The sequence below is a fragment of the Bos indicus x Bos taurus genome, chromosome 23 (genome assembly GCF_003369695.1).
Source record: "Bos indicus x Bos taurus breed Angus x Brahman F1 hybrid chromosome 23, Bos_hybrid_MaternalHap_v2.0, whole genome shotgun sequence".
Lineage (NCBI taxonomy): Eukaryota > Metazoa > Chordata > Mammalia > Artiodactyla > Bovidae > Bos > Bos indicus x Bos taurus.
In genome coordinates, this window is record NC_040098.1 from 28623797 (window position 1) to 28641379 (window position 17583).

The window sequence follows — 17583 nt, forward strand, 5'->3', positions numbered from 1 at the left end:
TTCCTCCTCTTCACTTCCATCCACTGAGAGATGGAAGCGGGTAGAAGACTGGGGCCTGGAAAAAGGGAGAAAGCCAGAATGCACAGAGCCCTCTGCGAGGTGCTCCGGTGGCATTTAGGGCTTTTGTTTGTGTTTCTCATGTGGCCCCACGTGTGGTGCGGGTCCCTACTTCTCTTTGATAGGTGAGGTTCGGTGACTGATACTGAACCTTTGGTAGACCGAGGTCCAGTTCAGTTGCACAGTTAGGACTGATTGGCAGAGGGAGGGCCGGGAGCAGGAGCTTCAAGAGCCCAGTTGCCCAACTGTCTGAAAGTCCCTTGGCTGTGATTCAGGTACCTGAGAATTTGGCCGCTCCCCGGCTCTTTCTCTCAGGCCACAACAGCCGGAAATCTCACCTGAGCAGGATTTGCCCCGCCTGGATAGGAATTCCCAGAGTTGGAAATTCCCATGTCCTAAGGGAGAGGTAATTAAGTTCAAGTTCCTTTCTTTGGGTAGGGGCATATTCAGCTGGGCTTTGTCTTAGGTAGGATCTCTTGAGCCCCAGAAGTTCAAGGAGTGAGGTCCAGGGATCTTAAGCCCTGTGGAGAAGAACTTCGGTTAGCAGCCTCTTACCCCCAAGAGGACTTCCCTGGTGGCTCAGACGGTAAAGCGTCTATCTACAAGGCGGGAGACCTGGGTTCGATCCCTGGGTCAGGAAGATTCCCTGGAGAAGGCAATGGCAACCCACTCCAGTACTCTTGCCTAGAAAATCCCATGGATGGAGGAGCTTGGTGCAGGCTACTGTCCATGGGGTCGCAAAGTGTCGGGCACGACTGAGCGACTTCACTTCACTTCACCCGCAAGAAGAGGCCCATGCAGAATTAATTTCCAGATAGAGGCATGTTTCTTTTCTCAGGACACTTTATTTCTCGCCACTGACCAGTAGGGCGGTTACAGGCATGACTCCCCTGGGGAGCGGAGGTTCAGTGATGTAGCGACAAATCAGTCACCAAATCAGCATCATTTAGACAACTCGATCAGATAAATATTTTTTAAAAAACATAAGCAAAAGGAGGCACAAAGGCGAGGAGGCATGGTGGGAGCAACCTGCAGTTCAGCTCCGTTTTCACAGAAAACACATCTGAGCCAAGGCAGCCCTTAGTTTGTGTCTCCCAGGACACCTTGACCTCCTGAATAAATACATTCATTAGTAAATAAATAAATAATAAATAAATAATAAATAATCACAAGTGCAAACATAAACAGAGGGAGTTGGCCCAGTGGGGTTGGGGCTGGGCTTCCCACCTCAGGGGAGTCTGGAAACATTGGCAGGAAGGGAGAGTTGAAGTCCACGCATGTCAAGTTCTAGGTGAGATCTTCTCAAGGAATGTTGCGAAGTGTTCCGGTAAGAGCCCTGGCCCTCACATTCTGGGTGTCCCAGGTTGCATCCGGGAACCCAAGCTTGTGGACCCCAGGGAGTTCTGGAAGTTCCAGTTCCAGTCCTTGATGGTGGTTGGTGGCCCGTTGTCCAGGCCTCACTTCCCTACATCCCTAATTTCTAAATGTAGCTGTTGTTTAAAGTTGGATGCTTGGAGCCCAGCCCTGAGCCCATAATTCCCTTTCTAAACCAGAAGGGGATGAGAAGGGCCTGAAGGATTAAATAATAAGGTAACTGAGGTGGGAGAAGATGCATGTCCTGCACCCTCACAGGGCGATGATCCCAAAGTAGACCTGCCCAGACTCGGCATAGTCCAGGTAGTCCGGCAGGTTGATCTCAGCACTGAGGCGATCTCCCTTCTCCAGCTGGAAGACTCCTCCCTGGTAGATGGGTTCGTACCAGGGCTTGGCCTCAGCCCACTCTGGGGTCTCCCTGTGGCAAGGGCTCTTGATGGCAGACAGGATGTTGACCTTGGTCTGGTAGGAGACTGCAATGCGGCTGATGGTGTGGGTGAGGAACAAGGGGGTGGAAGGGCAGCCTTGGCCCCTGAAGAGGACCTGTGAGTAGATGAGGTAAAGCCCGTCAGCAGGCACCACCAGCTGGTTGTCTTCCAGCTTCACACCGTTGGCCATGAGGGCATTGGCATACGAGTCCCACCACCGGAGCTGCCCCGGAGAGTTGATGTCGGCTGGAGGGAGGGGGAAGAACAGGGAGGGGTGATCAGTGCGACCCTGTCAGTTCTACTCTCCACATCCTGGCCCTCGTGTTCTGCCCGCCCCCCACATCCGGTTCCTGTCCCCTCTGTCTGTGTTCCCACATCCCATCTGGCCATGAGGTTCTGAGTATCCCCCTCAAGTTCTAAGTATCCACCACCCTCCCCTTGAGCTCATGAATTCTTCTCACACTGTCTCTGTCTGCCCTCAGTCTGGATTCAGCCCCCTAATCCTACCCTGCACTGTCTCTCTGCTTCTTCATGACCCAGATACATCCTCAGAACTCTTACCTACAACGTGGGCTACCGGCTTGTTACTTGAGGCTTGAGAAGAGGACCCTGAGGAGAAAAGAGGAAAGGAAAAGGTAAGCTTCCCAGAAAATATCCCATACTTTAACCTCCATTCCTTCTCCCCCCGATCCCAAACCCTAAATTTCCCCTACTGCTTCCATCCCTTGACTAAACCCCACCCACACCCACCCCCGAAGTCCAGAATTAGAAGAGAGGTTGTGGAGACACTTACTGAGTGTTTGAACCAGAGGGCTGTTGATGGAGGGGCCACCTGGGGACTGCTGGGGAGAAAAAGGAGGATGAGTGTTAGAGCAAGTCACCCCTGAAGGAGAAACTGCTGGCTGCTTCTCTAGCTTGTACTCTCTGCCCTGATGGGTCTTGTCTTCTCTCTCCATTCATCCATTTTTTTTGTTCATTCATCCATTTAACAGCTCTTTCATTGAGTTCCTTCCACATGCCAGACACACTTAGCTTCATCTTTCCTTATCTCTCTTTCCTATCGTCTGTATCTCTTTCTGTCTCATCATCTTCATCCAGATCACTTGTTTTGAGTCTCCATCTTTCTACTCACACCCCTTATCTGTCTACACATCTCTCTTTATGTCTGTATCTCTGCTTACTCATTCGTCCAACAAATATTTAGAGGGCATCCCCCATGTGCCAAGTGTTATTTCTCCACCCTTCTCCCTTTTCCCCCCATCTCTCTCCATGTCTCCTCCTGCCTCCCCATCTTTCTCCACTATTTTCCTCCCCATCTTTCCCCATCAACACACCTCTTTCTCCACCCCATCTCTCACCCTCTTTCTCTCTCATTTCTCTCTGGGTGGGAGAATGAGCCAAGGCCGGCCAGAAACTCACCTCTTCCCTCTGGGGGCCGATTACCCCGAAGTGCAGCAGGCAGAAGAGCGTGGTGGCTCCTGCAACCAGGAGGAAGGAGAAGAGGCTGAGGCACAAGCAACTTCTGGAGCCCTGGGGGCCCCCTGCTTTCTCGGAGAGCACCTCCTCCGCCAGCTCCACATCCCGGATCATGCTTTTGGTGCTCATGGTGTCTTTTTCAGAAGGGTTCAAGTCCAGACGGGAGACAGGAGAGCCTTGTGGCAGGGTATGTGAGAGAGAGCAAGTTGCCTGGCTGTCTCTCGGGGGTGTGTTGTCTGGGAGGTTATCTCCAGGGGGTTCTGCAGCTGCTTGTCTCTCTCCTGGCTGGTCCCCTGGTGTCCCCGCTCTGGGAGCTTCTGTTGGCTGGGTGTGCAAACAGCTGCATTTATATGCTGTGGGGTGAGAAGAGGGCGGGGAAAGGCTCTCATTCAACCAGCGGAAAACTTCCTTGGTGGAGAAACCCATGAGCTCATCTGGAGGAAGCGGTAGCGGGCCCTACACCTTCTGTCTCGGTTTCTTCTCCATCGCGGGGGCGGGGGTTTGGAAAGTTGGGGACACCCAGGCATCAGGGATACTTCCTACACTCCGCCCGCTCGGATTCTGAGTGGGCTTCTCTAGGCCAGTTACTGCTGTGAATATGGGACCCTGAGGGTTGGACCCATTTCCCCTCTGCCCCTCAGCTCCCACTGTTTCTGTTCCTTTAGGGGTGGGAGTGAGTTCTGTGGTCTGTTCCTTCTGATTTCCAGACAGGACTCATGTAGGGGTAGAATTAGAAATGGGAGGGGCTTTATAAAGCTGAGTCCTTCATGGAGAGAAAACTCAGAGGAAGCTGTGCTGGGTCCTGAGATGTGTGTTTGGGACCCTGGGGAGTGAGAGGAGCTGGAGAAAGGGAAGCTTGAGGCTCTGCAAGAACTGGGGGCGGATGGCAGGTCCAAGCCTGGGACAGCCCCAGGGGCTGAAAGTAACGCTGGGAATTCACGAACTCCAGCACAGCAGGGCTTCTCCTTTCACTCTGACCAGGAACTCGCTGAAACTCTGAGGCTGGTTTCAGTCTTGGTTTCCAAGGGAATGTGACTCCCCAACTTTTGCACGGAGACCCCCCCTTCAGAGTTCCTGTGTATGGCCATGTATCCCCAAAGAATCCCTTCTCCCTCCAGTTTCCTGGAGACAGCACTGCCCTTGAGAGCTCCTGTGTGTGTGACCAGGTCTCCTGAAATGCCTCTGGTGTTCTCTAGTCCCCAGCCTTGGAGGTTGTCCCATTTCTCGGGGCCCTGGCATGGCCATGTCTTCCAGGGGGGCCCCATGATCCTCCCCCATCATCCTGAACACTCTTTAGTGTTGTCAGTGCTCCTTAGGAGCCTCCTGTAACCCCCATTCCTCAGGGGGCCCCTGACCCCCACTTCTCCAGACCTTGGACCTGCCTCTGTCTTCTCAGCTTATCCTCTGGTTCCCTTGCAGCGAGCTGGCTGCACCACCCTGCGAGCCCACCGTGTTTCCCCAGAGCCCCTCAGGCCTCTCTGATTCCTGTCTTTCCTCCATTCCTCAGAGACATCTGGGGAATTCTCCCCTCCCCAACAGACATACAGGCAGACAGAATTTCAGACAAAAGTTTATTTGGCTTCATTGAGGGTCAGACATCTCCTTGAGGGGTGTCTAGTTAAGCGGCGGCTGGCTCTTAACAGCTTTTCACTTCCTTCCAGAACCCCTTGGTCCCTCAGAGCCTCGCTTTCTCTCTCCCACTGGGTCATCCTTGTGCCTAAGCCCTCTCACTCGTCATCTCTTGGGTGTATTAGCTCTTTCTTCTGATGTCTCGCTATTATTCCCTTCTCTCCATGCTCCATAAATAAATAATTTAATTGTTTTCCCTTCATAAATAAGCCCCCCTCCCTGCCTTTAGTCATCCACCCAAGCTCCCTCATGTGTCAGCTCCCCTCTCCATGTCCAGGACGAGGCCCCCTAGATGGGCAGGGCCGAGGAAGGGATCTGGGTGGGCATTTCGAGGCAGGCTTGAAGTCCTCAGCTGAGCATCTGGGGTGGTCCAGGAAGGTCTGGTCCCCTGGTGTGCCTAGAATTCCTTCTTTGGAAGCTCCAGGTGCTGAGAACCGGGCGGGGGGAAGACTCAAGACTGTTGGAATAGTCAAAGGAGAGGTGTGGTGACCCCTGAATTGGTCAGAATGGAGGCAAAATGGGGAGAAGGCCTTGAAGCCTATTTGTTTCTTTCTGGATGTTTCTACAGAGCGAAGGCTCCAAAGAAGACACTACTGGGGCTGAGGAGCAGGTGGGAGATGCCATCTGTGTGAGTGGATAGCTGGTCTCCCCGGGTGAGCAGGAATACAGCCCCCTGGTACACTGAGCGCACCCACGGCCCCTGTGGCCCTGGGCACACGGACTTCTGAGCGCTGAGGAGAGGCACGTGGAAGGGGTACTGGGGGGAAAACAGCTGGACCTCATGAGCCAGGTAGAGAGGGGTGGGGGTGGCCCTGGGGAAGCAGCCTCTCCCGGAGAAGACCACTTGGGAGTAGACGAAGTACAGGCCACTGGTGGGGACCAGGAGGGAATTGTTGCTCAGAGAGAAGCCGTGGCGGAGGAAGGCGCGGTCCGTGTTTGCCCTCCAGCGCAGCGAGTCCTGGGTGCTGGGGTCTCCTGGGAAGAGCCAGAGGGGATGATGCTTAAGGACTTGGGGGTCAGTGGTCTCAGTCCCCAAGGCAACAGGTGCTGGACTGAGTTCCTGGGGATGGCTGGGAGGACAGAGGGAGTGGGAGTGGGGTGAGCTGGTGGGGGGTGGATATTGGGTCTCTGAAAGGGGCAGGAGGAGGGCTGGGGGCTACTTGTCGGGAGGGCGGGTGGATGTTTACCAACAAGGTGAGCGGCGGGTTTGAGGGTGCCACGGGTGAAGGGCGTCGGGAGTTGCTGATGGGCAGGCTGTGCAGCTGAGGGTGTGAGGCCAATGCCACGGAGCCCCTAGGGGAGAAGAGAGTCAGACAGGCTTTAAGGCCCAGGATTGGGCTGGGCCGCCCCCCACGGCCCCTCTTGGTCCTGCTGCCTCACCTGGGCCTCCAGCGGCAGGGCCAGCAGCAGCCCCAGGAGGAGGAGGGGTGGGGTGCTGCACACCCTCAGGAGGTAGAGACGTCCAGGTGGTGTCATGGGGAGAACCTGCGGGGAGAGAGACAGTGAGTGGGGCGGGGCGCGATGAGGAAGACGGGCCTCCTGCCGGTGGAGACAACCACCCCGAGAGACACACGGCGTGACAGACAGAGAAGGGGGACAAGATGCAATCAGGGAAACCCCGAGGTGAGCAGAGGGAGAGAGACAGAGACAGATAGGAGGGGAACAGAAAGGGCTCAGAACGTTAGACACAGACAGAGAGAAAGAGACTGACAGATGGAGTCAGAGAGAGGGGAACCAACCAAAACCAGCCCCACCAAGGCCCTGGCCCTGGCTGGAGGTGCAGGAGGGGCTGGGGTGTGAGAGGAGGGACTGAACGCCCCCGGGGAAGGAGTCCACCGCCCCGGCAGCCCGAGGAGATGGGCTGGGAGAGTCTCACCTGCTGTGCGGGGGCCCCTTGGCCCGGACGCCTGGGTCCCTTTATAGAGGAAGCGGCAGTGGCAGCGTGGCAGGCGGCGGGCGGGTTCTAGGCCGGGGCTGGGGCCTGGGGAAGCCCCCAGGGCTTAGAAGATGCTGCTGTTTCAGTCGAAGGCAGGAAAGGCTGAGGCCTAGGACAGAACCGCAGGCTGGGGGCTCAGACGACTGAGTTCTGGGAAAGGGAGTGGGGTCAGGGGAACCGTGGGCTGGGAGGGCCAGGGAGCGGGGTCAGGCTTAGGAGTTCTAGAGAAGGGACAGTAAATTCAGAGGAGGAGAAGGGGAGCTGCTAGGGCGTGGGCTGGAGGCCCGGTTCCCTGAAGAGTGATTTTGTGTAACACCTCTGCACCCTTGACTGATTACAGCCTTCTCTGTGTGCATGTTTCCTCCTCTCATACCCCATGTCTTTGTCCCAAAAGACTTGTCAACTTGTCCGAGTCTGTGTATTTTCCAGGTCATCTGGTGGGTTTCATATCAAGAAGTTGCATTATACACCCTCCTGCCTGGGACATCCTGGTTTATGCCTGTTGTCCTGGTGGAAACATTCATGGAGCTCCGTTCTGCTCTTAGAAGTGTCTTGGTTTGGAAAATCCCACTGAGGGATGAGGCTCTGAACTCACGTATGATGAGGTCTCATCTTACTGAAGGACTCCCTCCACCTCATCCCAACCTTAGGTGGACTCGGAAGATCAGATTTATATAACCCCAAACAAACACATTCCAGCATCAAGGAATGTGGTAACTGCCTAAGTTCTCTACACTGCAGGCTTCAGAATTCCACACAGGTGGAGCTCAAGGGTGGTGTTCTAGAATGGGGTGGAGATAGCAAAATGACCTGTCTTGAAGCTGCGTTTGTAAAGCCAATACATTGTTTTGTTTTTATAATTTTCTTCCTTCCTTCCTTCCTTTCATTATGGCTGCGCTGAGTCTTTGTTGCTGTATGGACTTTTCTCTGGTTGCAGTGAACGGGAGCTATTCTCTAGTTGCAGGGTGCGGGCTTCTCACTGCAGTGGCTTCTCTGTTGCGAAGCACCGGCTATAGGGTGCATGGGCTTCAGTAGTTGTAGCTCCCAGGCTCTAGAGCACAGGCTCAGTAGTTGTAGTGCTTGGGCTTAGTTGCTCCATGGCATGTGGGATTCTCCTGGACCAGGAATCAAACCTGTGTCTCCTGTGTTGTCAGGTGGATTCTCTGTCACTGAGCCACCAGGGAAGCCCTAGTACACTGTTGTAAAATCATTAAGGATTTCCCATTTCTGTCGATCTGGAACTCAGGTACAGTGAGGTGCACTTCTCCTAAGTAGACAGCTTGATGAAATTTTTCATCTGTTTAGAGCCATGCAGCCACCATCCAGTTCAACATATTTTTAGAACCTTCCCCAGAAGGTTCTCTCATGCCCTCTCTCAGTTCAAACCTCCCAAAGATAACCAACCAACTTTTTGACCTCTACAACTACAGATTAGTTCTTCCTATTTTTTTTAAATTTTATTTTTAAACTTTACAATATTGTATTAGTTTTGCCAAATATCGAAATGAATCCGCCACAGGTATACATTTGTTCCCCATCCTGCACTCCCCTCCCTCCTCCCTCCCCATACCATCCCTCTGGGTTGTCCCAGTGCACCAGCCCCAAGCATCCAGTATCGTGCATCGAACCTGGACTGGTGACTCGTTTCATACATGATATTATACATGTTTCAATGCCATTCTCCCAAATCTTCCATTATCTATTTATTTAGCTGTGATGGGTCCCAGTTAAAGCACATGGAACCTTTCGTTGTGGCATGTGGGATCCAGCTGCCTGACCAGGAATTGAAGTCAGTCACGGTGAATTGGGATCTTGGAGTCCTAGCCACTGGATCACCTGGGAAATCCCAGTTCTTCCTACTTTTGGAATTCATATAAATAAATCACACAGACAACTCATCTGTGTTTGGCTTCTTTCTCTTGTGTTGTTTGTGAAATTCATCTACACAAGCAATTCTTATTTCATTGCGATGTGATGCTGTGTGAATATACTCTATCCATTTTTCTGTTGATGGGCATTCGGTTTGTTTCTAGTTTGGGGCTAGTATGAAAAATGATGATATGAATATTCTTGAACACGAGTGAGTTTTCGCTTAGCTTGTAGGTTGCAGGTAAAAAAAAAAAAAACAGCAACGTTTCAACGTTTCTTAAGATGATTTTAATCACATTTCATAAGACTGAGAAAACAATTGGCCACCTCAAATATTATTACTCCTCTTATGACTTGTAATGCTTTCATGTGGAAGGTTTTGGAGGGGCTGGGGCTGAGGACGGTGGTAATGGAAATTCAAGCCCTCCCTCTGTTGCACTGGCAGAAAGTCCCTGAGGGGTCTTGGTGTCCTGTGGCAGTAAGTCACATTCAGGGTGTGTATGAGCTAGTTCTCCTGTTTTTATCCCCCTACTTGAGGCCCTGCAACTTTGCCTTTCGTGCCTTCCTAGTCTCATCACTTCATTCTCTTTTTTTGTGTGTGGGGGGGGTATGCCTCGTGGCTTGCAGATCTTAATTCCATGCGTGACCAGGGATTTAATCTGGGCCATGGGAGTGAAAGTGCAGAGTCTTAACCACTGGACTGCCAGGGAATTCCCTCATTCCATCTCTTCAGCTTTCTCTCTATTCCACAAACATTTATCAAGCATCTGCACAAGGCATTTGAGGAAACATGTGTGGAAGACAGTCTCCGAACCTCTGGGAGCTCAAAGACCAGTGTGGGACACAGGTTAGTTATAATCACAATAAAGTGTGGTAAGTTTTTCTGACAGAGCGCTTATGGCTGCTGCTGTTGCTAAGTCACTTCAGTCGTATCCGACTCTATGAGACCCCATAGATGGCAGCCCACAGTAAAGCTCTCAGCCCACAGACAGGCTCTCCTGTCCTGGGATTCTTGCAGCCCACAGTAAAGCCATCAAACTTGACCTGGGGGAGAGGTGATCCAGGCATCAAGAGGTAAAGAAGATGATGAAGGACATTCTTGATAGAGGGAACAGAAGGTGCAAAGACTGGAGGTAAAAGAGAGTACGAAGTGTGCTAACATGTGCAAGTGAACACAGATAGAAGGGACAGAGACGAGGCTTGGGAGGCAAGCTGAGAACACATCCTGAGGGGTTTAGAGCCATGAAAAGATTTCATTCTAAGAGATTTCATTCTGAGGGGAAACCACCAAATTTTTTAAGTGAGAGAGGGACCCACCCAGATTGGTAGATTTAAAACACGAGTCTGGAAGCTACAGGAAGAATGAATTGAGGTATGGGAGCTGGGGTCTGGAGGGGAAACCACCCCTCCAGACGTGAGACCAGTTGGGAAGGTTTTGCAACAACTCAGCAAGGAGGTGACAAGAGCCTGCAGCATATAAACTGAGGCAGTAGCAGGAAAATGGAAAGGAGAGAGTTTCTAGGCAAAAATCAACAGGTCTTGGTGGCTTACCAGGTGTGATGGTGGAAGAAGGGCAGCCACAGGTGCCCCTTTTGAAGCATCTTGGCCTCTATTGGCATCATATTCTTTCTTTTAACCTGTGTCCTGTGTCCCTGCTGGCCTCCCTCTTGGTCCCTGTTCCTTCCCTTTGCTCTGGGCCCCTCTTTCTCTGGAGTCCCTTTTCTTTCCTGCTGTCTTTTTCTGCCTCTCCAATGGTAGGAGCTGATGGACTTGGAGACCTCAGCTATATTACTAATAAAGTGTAAAATGACATTGCAATTAATGATGAAAAACAGAAGTGGAGAAGCTTTGGTCAGAGAGGAAAATTGGGACATGGAAGGGCGAAAGGGGAAGGCAAGGAGGAGAGAGAGGGAGACATGAGAGGGAGGAAGGAAAGAGGAGAGCTGGTCTGTGTCACAGGCGTTTGCGATGCGCTGAGGGACGCTCCTCGAGATGGACCAATCTTGGTTTCAATCTTAGTTTCGGAGGTTGTGTGAAATTCAGTTTCTTTCTTGAGGAGGCCAGCAGTTGGTTTGGGGCTTTCCCTGAGTGGGAGGGGTGATGACTAGAGTCTTGTGCTCCAAACCCAAGGAAGTACAGTTTCTACAGTGGTCTCTGTGGAGAAAACTAGTGAAATTGCTGAGCCCTCCAAATGAGGTTGAAATGATACCAGCCTCAAACCTGAACTTAGCCTCAAAACCTAACCTGGGATTTAATGTCAACTTTGATCCTAACCCATACTTAACCTCAACCCAAATCGCAACTCAAAATCAACCCTAACCTCAAATCTAAACACATTTCAATAATGAACCCCCTAAATAAACTTATGCACTAAACTAACCCAGCACTGTTTCTAGAGCTCATCTTGGAATTAACCCATCTCCATTCCTAACCCTATAGTTAAACCTGACTTGAAATGTAAGTTCAATCTGAGCTACAAATGTGAAGTTGAGCTTTATCCTGCTTTTCCCCATTATTAACTCATCCTTCCATTTAACGAGTCTTTTTTGGGAACTTAAAGCATTGGACTTGACTTTGACCACCAGACAGTGACATTGCTGGTTTAGCCCAATCTCTTCACTCTTTCTGGAGCTGTTTCTCTGCTCTTCCCAGTAGCATACTGGACACCTACTGATTGGGAGCTTACTGCGTGCTGGGCACTATTCCAGGCAGTAAGGATATAAACAGGTCAGACAATGCACCTGCCATCGGGAAGCTTTCCTTCTAGTGAGGCAAGGCAGAAAGAAATACACTGAAGAAGAAAGCAGTAAGTAGTGCTATGAGGAAATAAGATAGGGACGTGTGCTAAGAGCGGCAGGGATCTACTTTAGACACTGTGGTCAGAAAAGTCCTTTCCGAGTAAATGGCATTTTAAGCTGAGACCTAAATGACAGGAGTGGCTGAGTGAAGGTTTGCGGGGAGAAGCAGTCCAGGCAAAGGGAACAGCTACTGCAAAGGCCGGAAGATGGAAATGAGCTGGGGGCACTGAGGAACGGAAGGGAAGCCAGTGAGGCTGGATCAGAGAGAGTGGGAGATGGATAAGCTCAGAGAACAGGGGCACGGCACGGACCAGAGCATGCAGGGCCCTGCAAAGACAGGTAAAGCATCTGAACTGTTGTCAACCAGGGGGACCTTTGGAGGGTGTCAGGGTGTGTCCATGTATAGGAGAGAAGGAGGTGTGAGGTAAAAGTGATTGGATTCACGTTTTTAAAAGATCACTGTGGCTCCTGTGTTTAGACTGGACTGTGGGGAGTAAGACTGCAAGCAGGGACACCAGGTAGGAGACAACTGCAGTAATCCTGGGGAGAAGACAGTGGCTGCCCTGAAGATGGGACAGAAGTAGACAAATTTGGGACATACTGAGATACATTTCAGGGGTAGAATTGACAGGCCCAGATGATGGATTGATGATGAGGGGGGTGGAAGATGGGGAGACTGAGACAGAAGCAGGATTCTGATGGGATGGGAGAACCAGAAGTTCAATTTTGGATTTAAATCTATTGGCCAGATATCGAAGTCTTGGATAACATTTCAGTCTTGCCAAGAAATGTCACTTGGCAATTCTATCAATATATGTGAGTCTAGATTTCAGAGGCAACGTCAGAACTAGATTGTCAACAGTGGGAACTGTCAGCACAAAGAAAGCCATGGAGATGGAAGAAATACCTTACACACACTCCTAAGATCCCTTTGAGGTATTTATGTTTTCCTTTATGATAAATGCAATGTATCTCCTATTCTAAATGTCAGAAGCAGCAACCTCTTTCTTCTAGAAGCAAAACCCTCCAGACTTAGTTTTCTCTAGAACTCTCACTGGGATTCAACCTCCCTGGATTCTATCCCCTATCCAACACAGGATGCTTGTAACAACCCATTCCACAATATTTTATGGAACTCCTTATATATTTAAATCCTCTATTTCACTTTTGAAAGCATCTTCCTCTGGGACATTGAAACCTGGCTTTTCCCTAAGAACGTTCATTCTGTCTATGGTGAAGGCTGCCCTTTCTTCCACACCCATCACTAGGAGCAGGGGGCAGGAGAGGGCGCTGTCCTCTCCCCCCTTGGCACCACTGATAATCTCCTCCTCTCTTGAAATCCATGCCTTTGCATCTTCCATGTTCTGGTCTTCATAACACAATCTCCTCCACCAGCATCTCTACCACGCATCTAACAATTCGTGTATCTAGATCAGTCTTTCTTCACCTCTCCTTCCCTACCTGATATTCTACCAATAAGATCTTGAAAAACTTGATTTGGGTAAACTCAGTGGTCTCATTCTTGGGTCCTTCTCCTGGACTGCCAAGCATCATAGGAGAGTCATATCCTCAGAAGAGGCCTATTACTAATCCTGGTCATCTAACCTCAGGAAGCCCTTAAGGTCCCCTAATCTTTGTTTGTTGACTTCCTAGTTCTACTCCTGCAGTACTATATCTACTCCTCCATGTTCTAAATCTACATACCTCCCTAGCTCTTTACTCTCAGTGATGCTATTAGGCTTTTATTGAACTTAGGGTCACCTAAGGAGTACTTCTTTATTGTCTTATTTTCCCTTCATGTTTCCTTTTTCTTCTTGAGTCAGAGGACTCTTTCTCCTAAGGTAGACTCTTTGTACTCTGTATTTCACTTCCCCATGTTTACCATTCCCTTTCCCCTCTTCCTTGTTTTCAGTATCTCTTTCCATGTGCCTTCATTTTATATACTCAACTTTACTTCTCAAAAATAAAAAGCCTTTCCTGGACTCTCTCCCTTAAATGTCCATTCCACCTCTCACCTTCCTTTTCTGTGTGATGTCTCAAGAAACTAGCCCTCTAACTAACCACTTTTTCGGGAACTGGTAAAATTTTCCTCACTGTAAAAGTTGTGGGTTGAAAGAGAGATGGTTCTCGGTTACCTTCAGTATTCACCATTCTACAACTTTGTACTCAGCTCCTCCTTTGCCTCACCTCCCACTCATTCCTTAAACCTATGTAAAGCGACTTCTGCCCCTCTGATAAGTGGAAACTGTTTTCTCAAAATTTGTAATCGTCTAGTCCTGAACCCAAAGGATCTTCTGAACTCTCACCTATTAGACTTCTTTGAAGTGTCAGATGTGGCTGCCCGGGCTCTGCTTGGCACACCTCTCTTGCCCTACTTTTCTGTCCCTTCAATCTCTCTCCTTTATTGGCTTCCCTCCCTTTGACCATCCTCAAGGTTCTTCTGATCACCCTCTCTTGGAGGGATCCTGTCCACTCAGAAAAGGATGCCCAAAGCTGTGTCTCCAGCCACTCCAACTTTTCTTTTGAGCTCCAGACCTGCCTGCTGGAAACCTGCACTTCAGGGTCATGCTGCTACCTCCAACCCTGCAGGACCTTCTCGAGCACTGTATTATTCTAAGCAGGTGCACCTCCTGTCATCATATGTGGCTGGTGCTTGTTTGTACACAGGAGAACCCTGGAGAAATCCCTACGATTTCTGTTACTTTGTTCCACCTACATTAGATCACTTGGTTCATTGCAGCCTAAATGTGAAATGTGTGCTCAGCCGTGTCTGACTCTGCCACCCCATGGACTGTAGCTTGCCAGGATCATCTTCCATGGAATTTTCTCTGCAAGAATCTTGAAGCAGGTTACTGTCTCCTGCTTGAGGGGATCTTCTCAACCCAGGGATCAAATCTGCGTCTCTTGCATCTCCTGCACTGGCAGGTGGATTCTTTACCACTGAGCACACCTGGGAAGCCCACTTGTTTGTTAATCATTTCAATAGACTGCAAGCCCTTTGAGGGCAATGACTTTATTTCACTTATATCCATTGTCTAGCAGAGCAGTCTGCTCCTATCAGGTACTTAATAAAAATTTGATTGTCTGAAATCAACTCATTTTCCCCTCAGCCACATACCTCCTTGGTTTAGGGTATTCTGGTCTTTCTTATGCCCTTGGCTGAAAACTTGGAACCATCTAGGACTCCTCTTCCCTCACTCCCACCATCCAGTCAGCTGGCACATCCTAATGACTTATCCCTCTCAAAGTTATAAGATTTGTCCCTTCCTTTAATGCCACTTGGAGTTATTGGGACTTAAGCAGAGTACACAGGCTTTGGGGTAAAATGATTTAACGCTAAGTCCATACTTTGTAGCTGTGTGACTGTAAGTTACAATACATTTATGAGCCTCAGTCTCATCTGTATAACGGAGATCCTTCTGGACAGTTGCTGGCAGGATTCTGATGTTGGGAAAAGGGTGTGACATGGTTAACACATAGAATGTGTCCCCCCACTGCCCACAGCACCTGTTTTAATTGTCTGTACACGTGAAGCAGTCCCTGTCCCCCCACCCCGAGCTGCCACAGTGCCACTGCCTGCCAAGTCCACACATCCCTTACCTTGACATTCTTTGTCCTTTCCTCAACACATGCTTCCTCATACCTGCACTCCACCTACCTCAGGATGCTTGCCTTTCCTGAACATACACTGTTTTCTGACTCTCAGCCTCTGCTCAAGCTGTTTCACTCCTCTCCGGGGCCCTTTCACTCACCCCCTCCCCCAGAAATCCCACCTGTTCATCAAATGGCCTCTCCTCCCTCAGAGCCTGCTGGGTGCTTGCAGACGGAACACACCCCCCGCCCCACCCCCCCACCTTCTACACCCACCATACCTTACTCTATCTAGTTCACTCAGCATGCCTTGAATCAGTTGATTAGGTCTGCCTCCCCTACTGGACAGCAAATTTGAAGCAGTTTGCATTTATCTTTGGGCTACTTGATGCTCAGCTGAACTGCAGTGAGGACAGTCCCTCCCACACGCCTTTCCTGACTTAACCAGACCTGCCCCAACCCCAATCTCCCAAGGGACCCTCTTCAATCTCATCAGTCTCATTCCCAACCCCATGTCTCTATCTGAGACCCAGTGCACCCTCAACTGAGAAGCAATTCCTCGTTCCAGTTCTAGAGCAAGGCTGCACATGTCCATGTCCCCAGGGTTGCACAGAAGGCTCTGAGTCACCCCTTGGGGATCCCTGCTTCCCCTCCCCACCCCAACTGTGGAAGACAGGATGCCTGCTGCCTGGCCCCAGGGGGTCAGAGGAAGCCAAGGCCTCTAGGGCTCAGTATTTTTATCAGCTTAGGAAATAAGAGACACAGAAGCGGAAACCGTGTGGTCAGAGAAAGTGAGCAGCCCTCATCTCAGGGGAACCCCCAACCGGGCTGGGGGCCAGACACCAGGGAGAGACGTTGAAAAGAGGGAGGTCGGGGGGCCAGAGAGTGGGACTTATTTTGCTTTGGTTTTATGTGACTCTCACAGAAGGGCCAATGATGTGCTTAAAAACCAGACTGTCTCCTGGGTGAAGGAACAAATTTGGACACCAGAGTTTTCTGTTGCTCACTTTTCCAGCCCCAGCTTAAAGATCCTAACCCCAACTCCACCCCCGCCACTTCGAACTTGAGTTCTTTGCATGCTACTTCCGAAGTCTCCGGCCTGTGAGAGGAACCGGACGCTTGGGTTGCTCACAGCTCAGTCTCTTCTCTGAATCACGGCAGCTTCCTCTCACAGGATCTTTCTCATCAGCCCTCCCTCCTCCTGCCCCCTGAACATCTGCCGGGTCCTGGGAGACCTGGGGCCTGTTGGCTCTCTGGTCTTCACCGAGGGTCTCACACCCACCTAGTGTGCCCATGCTTCCAGAGACTTTCCCTCCCTGTCCCCCATCACCCTCTGCTTCCACACCTGGGATTCTCCTGTGTAGACCGGCATTCCATTCCAAACCTGAAAAATAAGTTCTGATTCACAACATTCTCTGATGCAGACATGTGTGGACTGCGCACGTGCCGGCGCATGCCCGTATTCTCCTGAGTCCTGCCCCTGAGTTCCTGCTGTGTCCTGCCAGTACTGTGGGATCCCACCGGTGGTGTAGGGTGCGGAGCTGTCTGCAACTTCCTACCCTAGTTCAAGGGAGCTGAAGAGCAGACCGAGTTTGAAGAGTGGAAGAGATGGTGCTCCCCCTACCCTCCCGCCTTAGGAACCCTATACCCTCTCCCACCACCCACCAGGACCTTTTCCTTAACCTCAGGAAAAGGGGACATTTATCTGGAAGGCCAAGACGGGGCTGCCCAGAGATGGAGCCCAGGTTTAGGATCGGGGCAGAAGCTGGCTGGAGGAGTTGAGAACTGGAGCCCTGGAGGAGGAGAGTCAGGACTGAGAAGCCCGAGGGGACTGATGGCCTCGGGTGTGGATCTCTGGTTGCCCAAGAGCAGACAACCCAGGTTACATAATTTGGCTCTTTCCGCCTCCTTCCCCTGCTCCTAATTTTAGTAACCGAAATTCCACTCCCCCACAAGGGCTCTTCCCCTCTCCTTTCTGCTTCTATCCCCCATCCTCCCACCACATTCTCATGGTCCCCCAACTCCAGGCGCCCCCAATTCAGATCATTCAGTGACTCAGCAGAGGGAAAGCCCTGTGTTGGGGGAAGAGGGTGTTAAGTGGGGAGGAGGATGTGGTTCCGGCTGGGGAGGGGAGGGAAACTAGCTTTGTTCCCCTTTTTGCCTCTGTTCACATCTATTTCTCCAACCACTGACTGAAGAATGGAGAGGAGCCCAGCATAGGAAGTGGAGAGACTGGAGGGCAGACAAGCTGGGTCCTCTTAGCGCCGCCCTTGTGGGCGGGTGGGCAGGGGGCTTCTAGTCTGCAGCAGAGGGCCCCGGTGTGTGCCCGCATGGTGCAGGGGTATAGGAGCTGCGGGTTTTGGCATGTGGAGTGGGAAATGAGAAGTCATGGGTGATGAAAACCACAGTGATGGAAAAAGGCAGA

General features: G+C 50.9%; 2 protein-coding genes and 1 long non-coding RNA gene across 4 annotated transcripts; 1 reads left to right on the forward strand and 2 right to left on the reverse strand.

Annotated features, from left to right (window-relative positions):
- Window positions 1-882: 882 nt before the first annotated feature.
- Window positions 883-3863, reverse strand: TNF (tumor necrosis factor). 2 transcript variants are annotated; one of them, XM_027524121.1, is made up of 4 exons: window positions 3279-3863; window positions 2653-2698; window positions 2421-2468; window positions 883-2105 (listed from the first exon to the last, which is right to left on the reverse strand). In XM_027524121.1, the coding sequence occupies exons 1-4, from the start codon at window positions 3759-3761 to the stop codon at window positions 1684-1686; spliced, it is 999 nt and encodes a 332-aa protein (XP_027379922.1). In that variant the 5' UTR covers window positions 3762-3863; the 3' UTR covers window positions 883-1683. The 2 variants fall into 2 exon arrangements, with proteins under 2 accessions (XP_027379922.1, XP_027379921.1); XM_027524120.1 differs by having other exon boundaries at window positions 2653-2701.
- LOC113881256 lies at window positions 2112-8798 on the forward strand. The gene is made up of 4 exons (XR_003507982.1): window positions 2112-2494; window positions 3310-3522; window positions 5533-5592; window positions 8612-8798. It is a non-coding gene; the product is annotated as an uncharacterized LOC113881256 (long non-coding RNA).
- LTA (lymphotoxin alpha) lies at window positions 4890-7810 on the reverse strand. Its single transcript, XM_027524130.1, has 4 exons — window positions 6841-7810; window positions 6345-6449; window positions 6152-6257; window positions 4890-5939 (listed from the first exon to the last, which is right to left on the reverse strand). The coding sequence occupies exons 2-4, from the start codon at window positions 6438-6440 to the stop codon at window positions 5527-5529; spliced, it is 615 nt and encodes a 204-aa protein (XP_027379931.1). The 5' UTR covers window positions 6441-6449; window positions 6841-7810; the 3' UTR covers window positions 4890-5526.
- Window positions 8799-17583: the final 8785 nt, after the last annotated feature.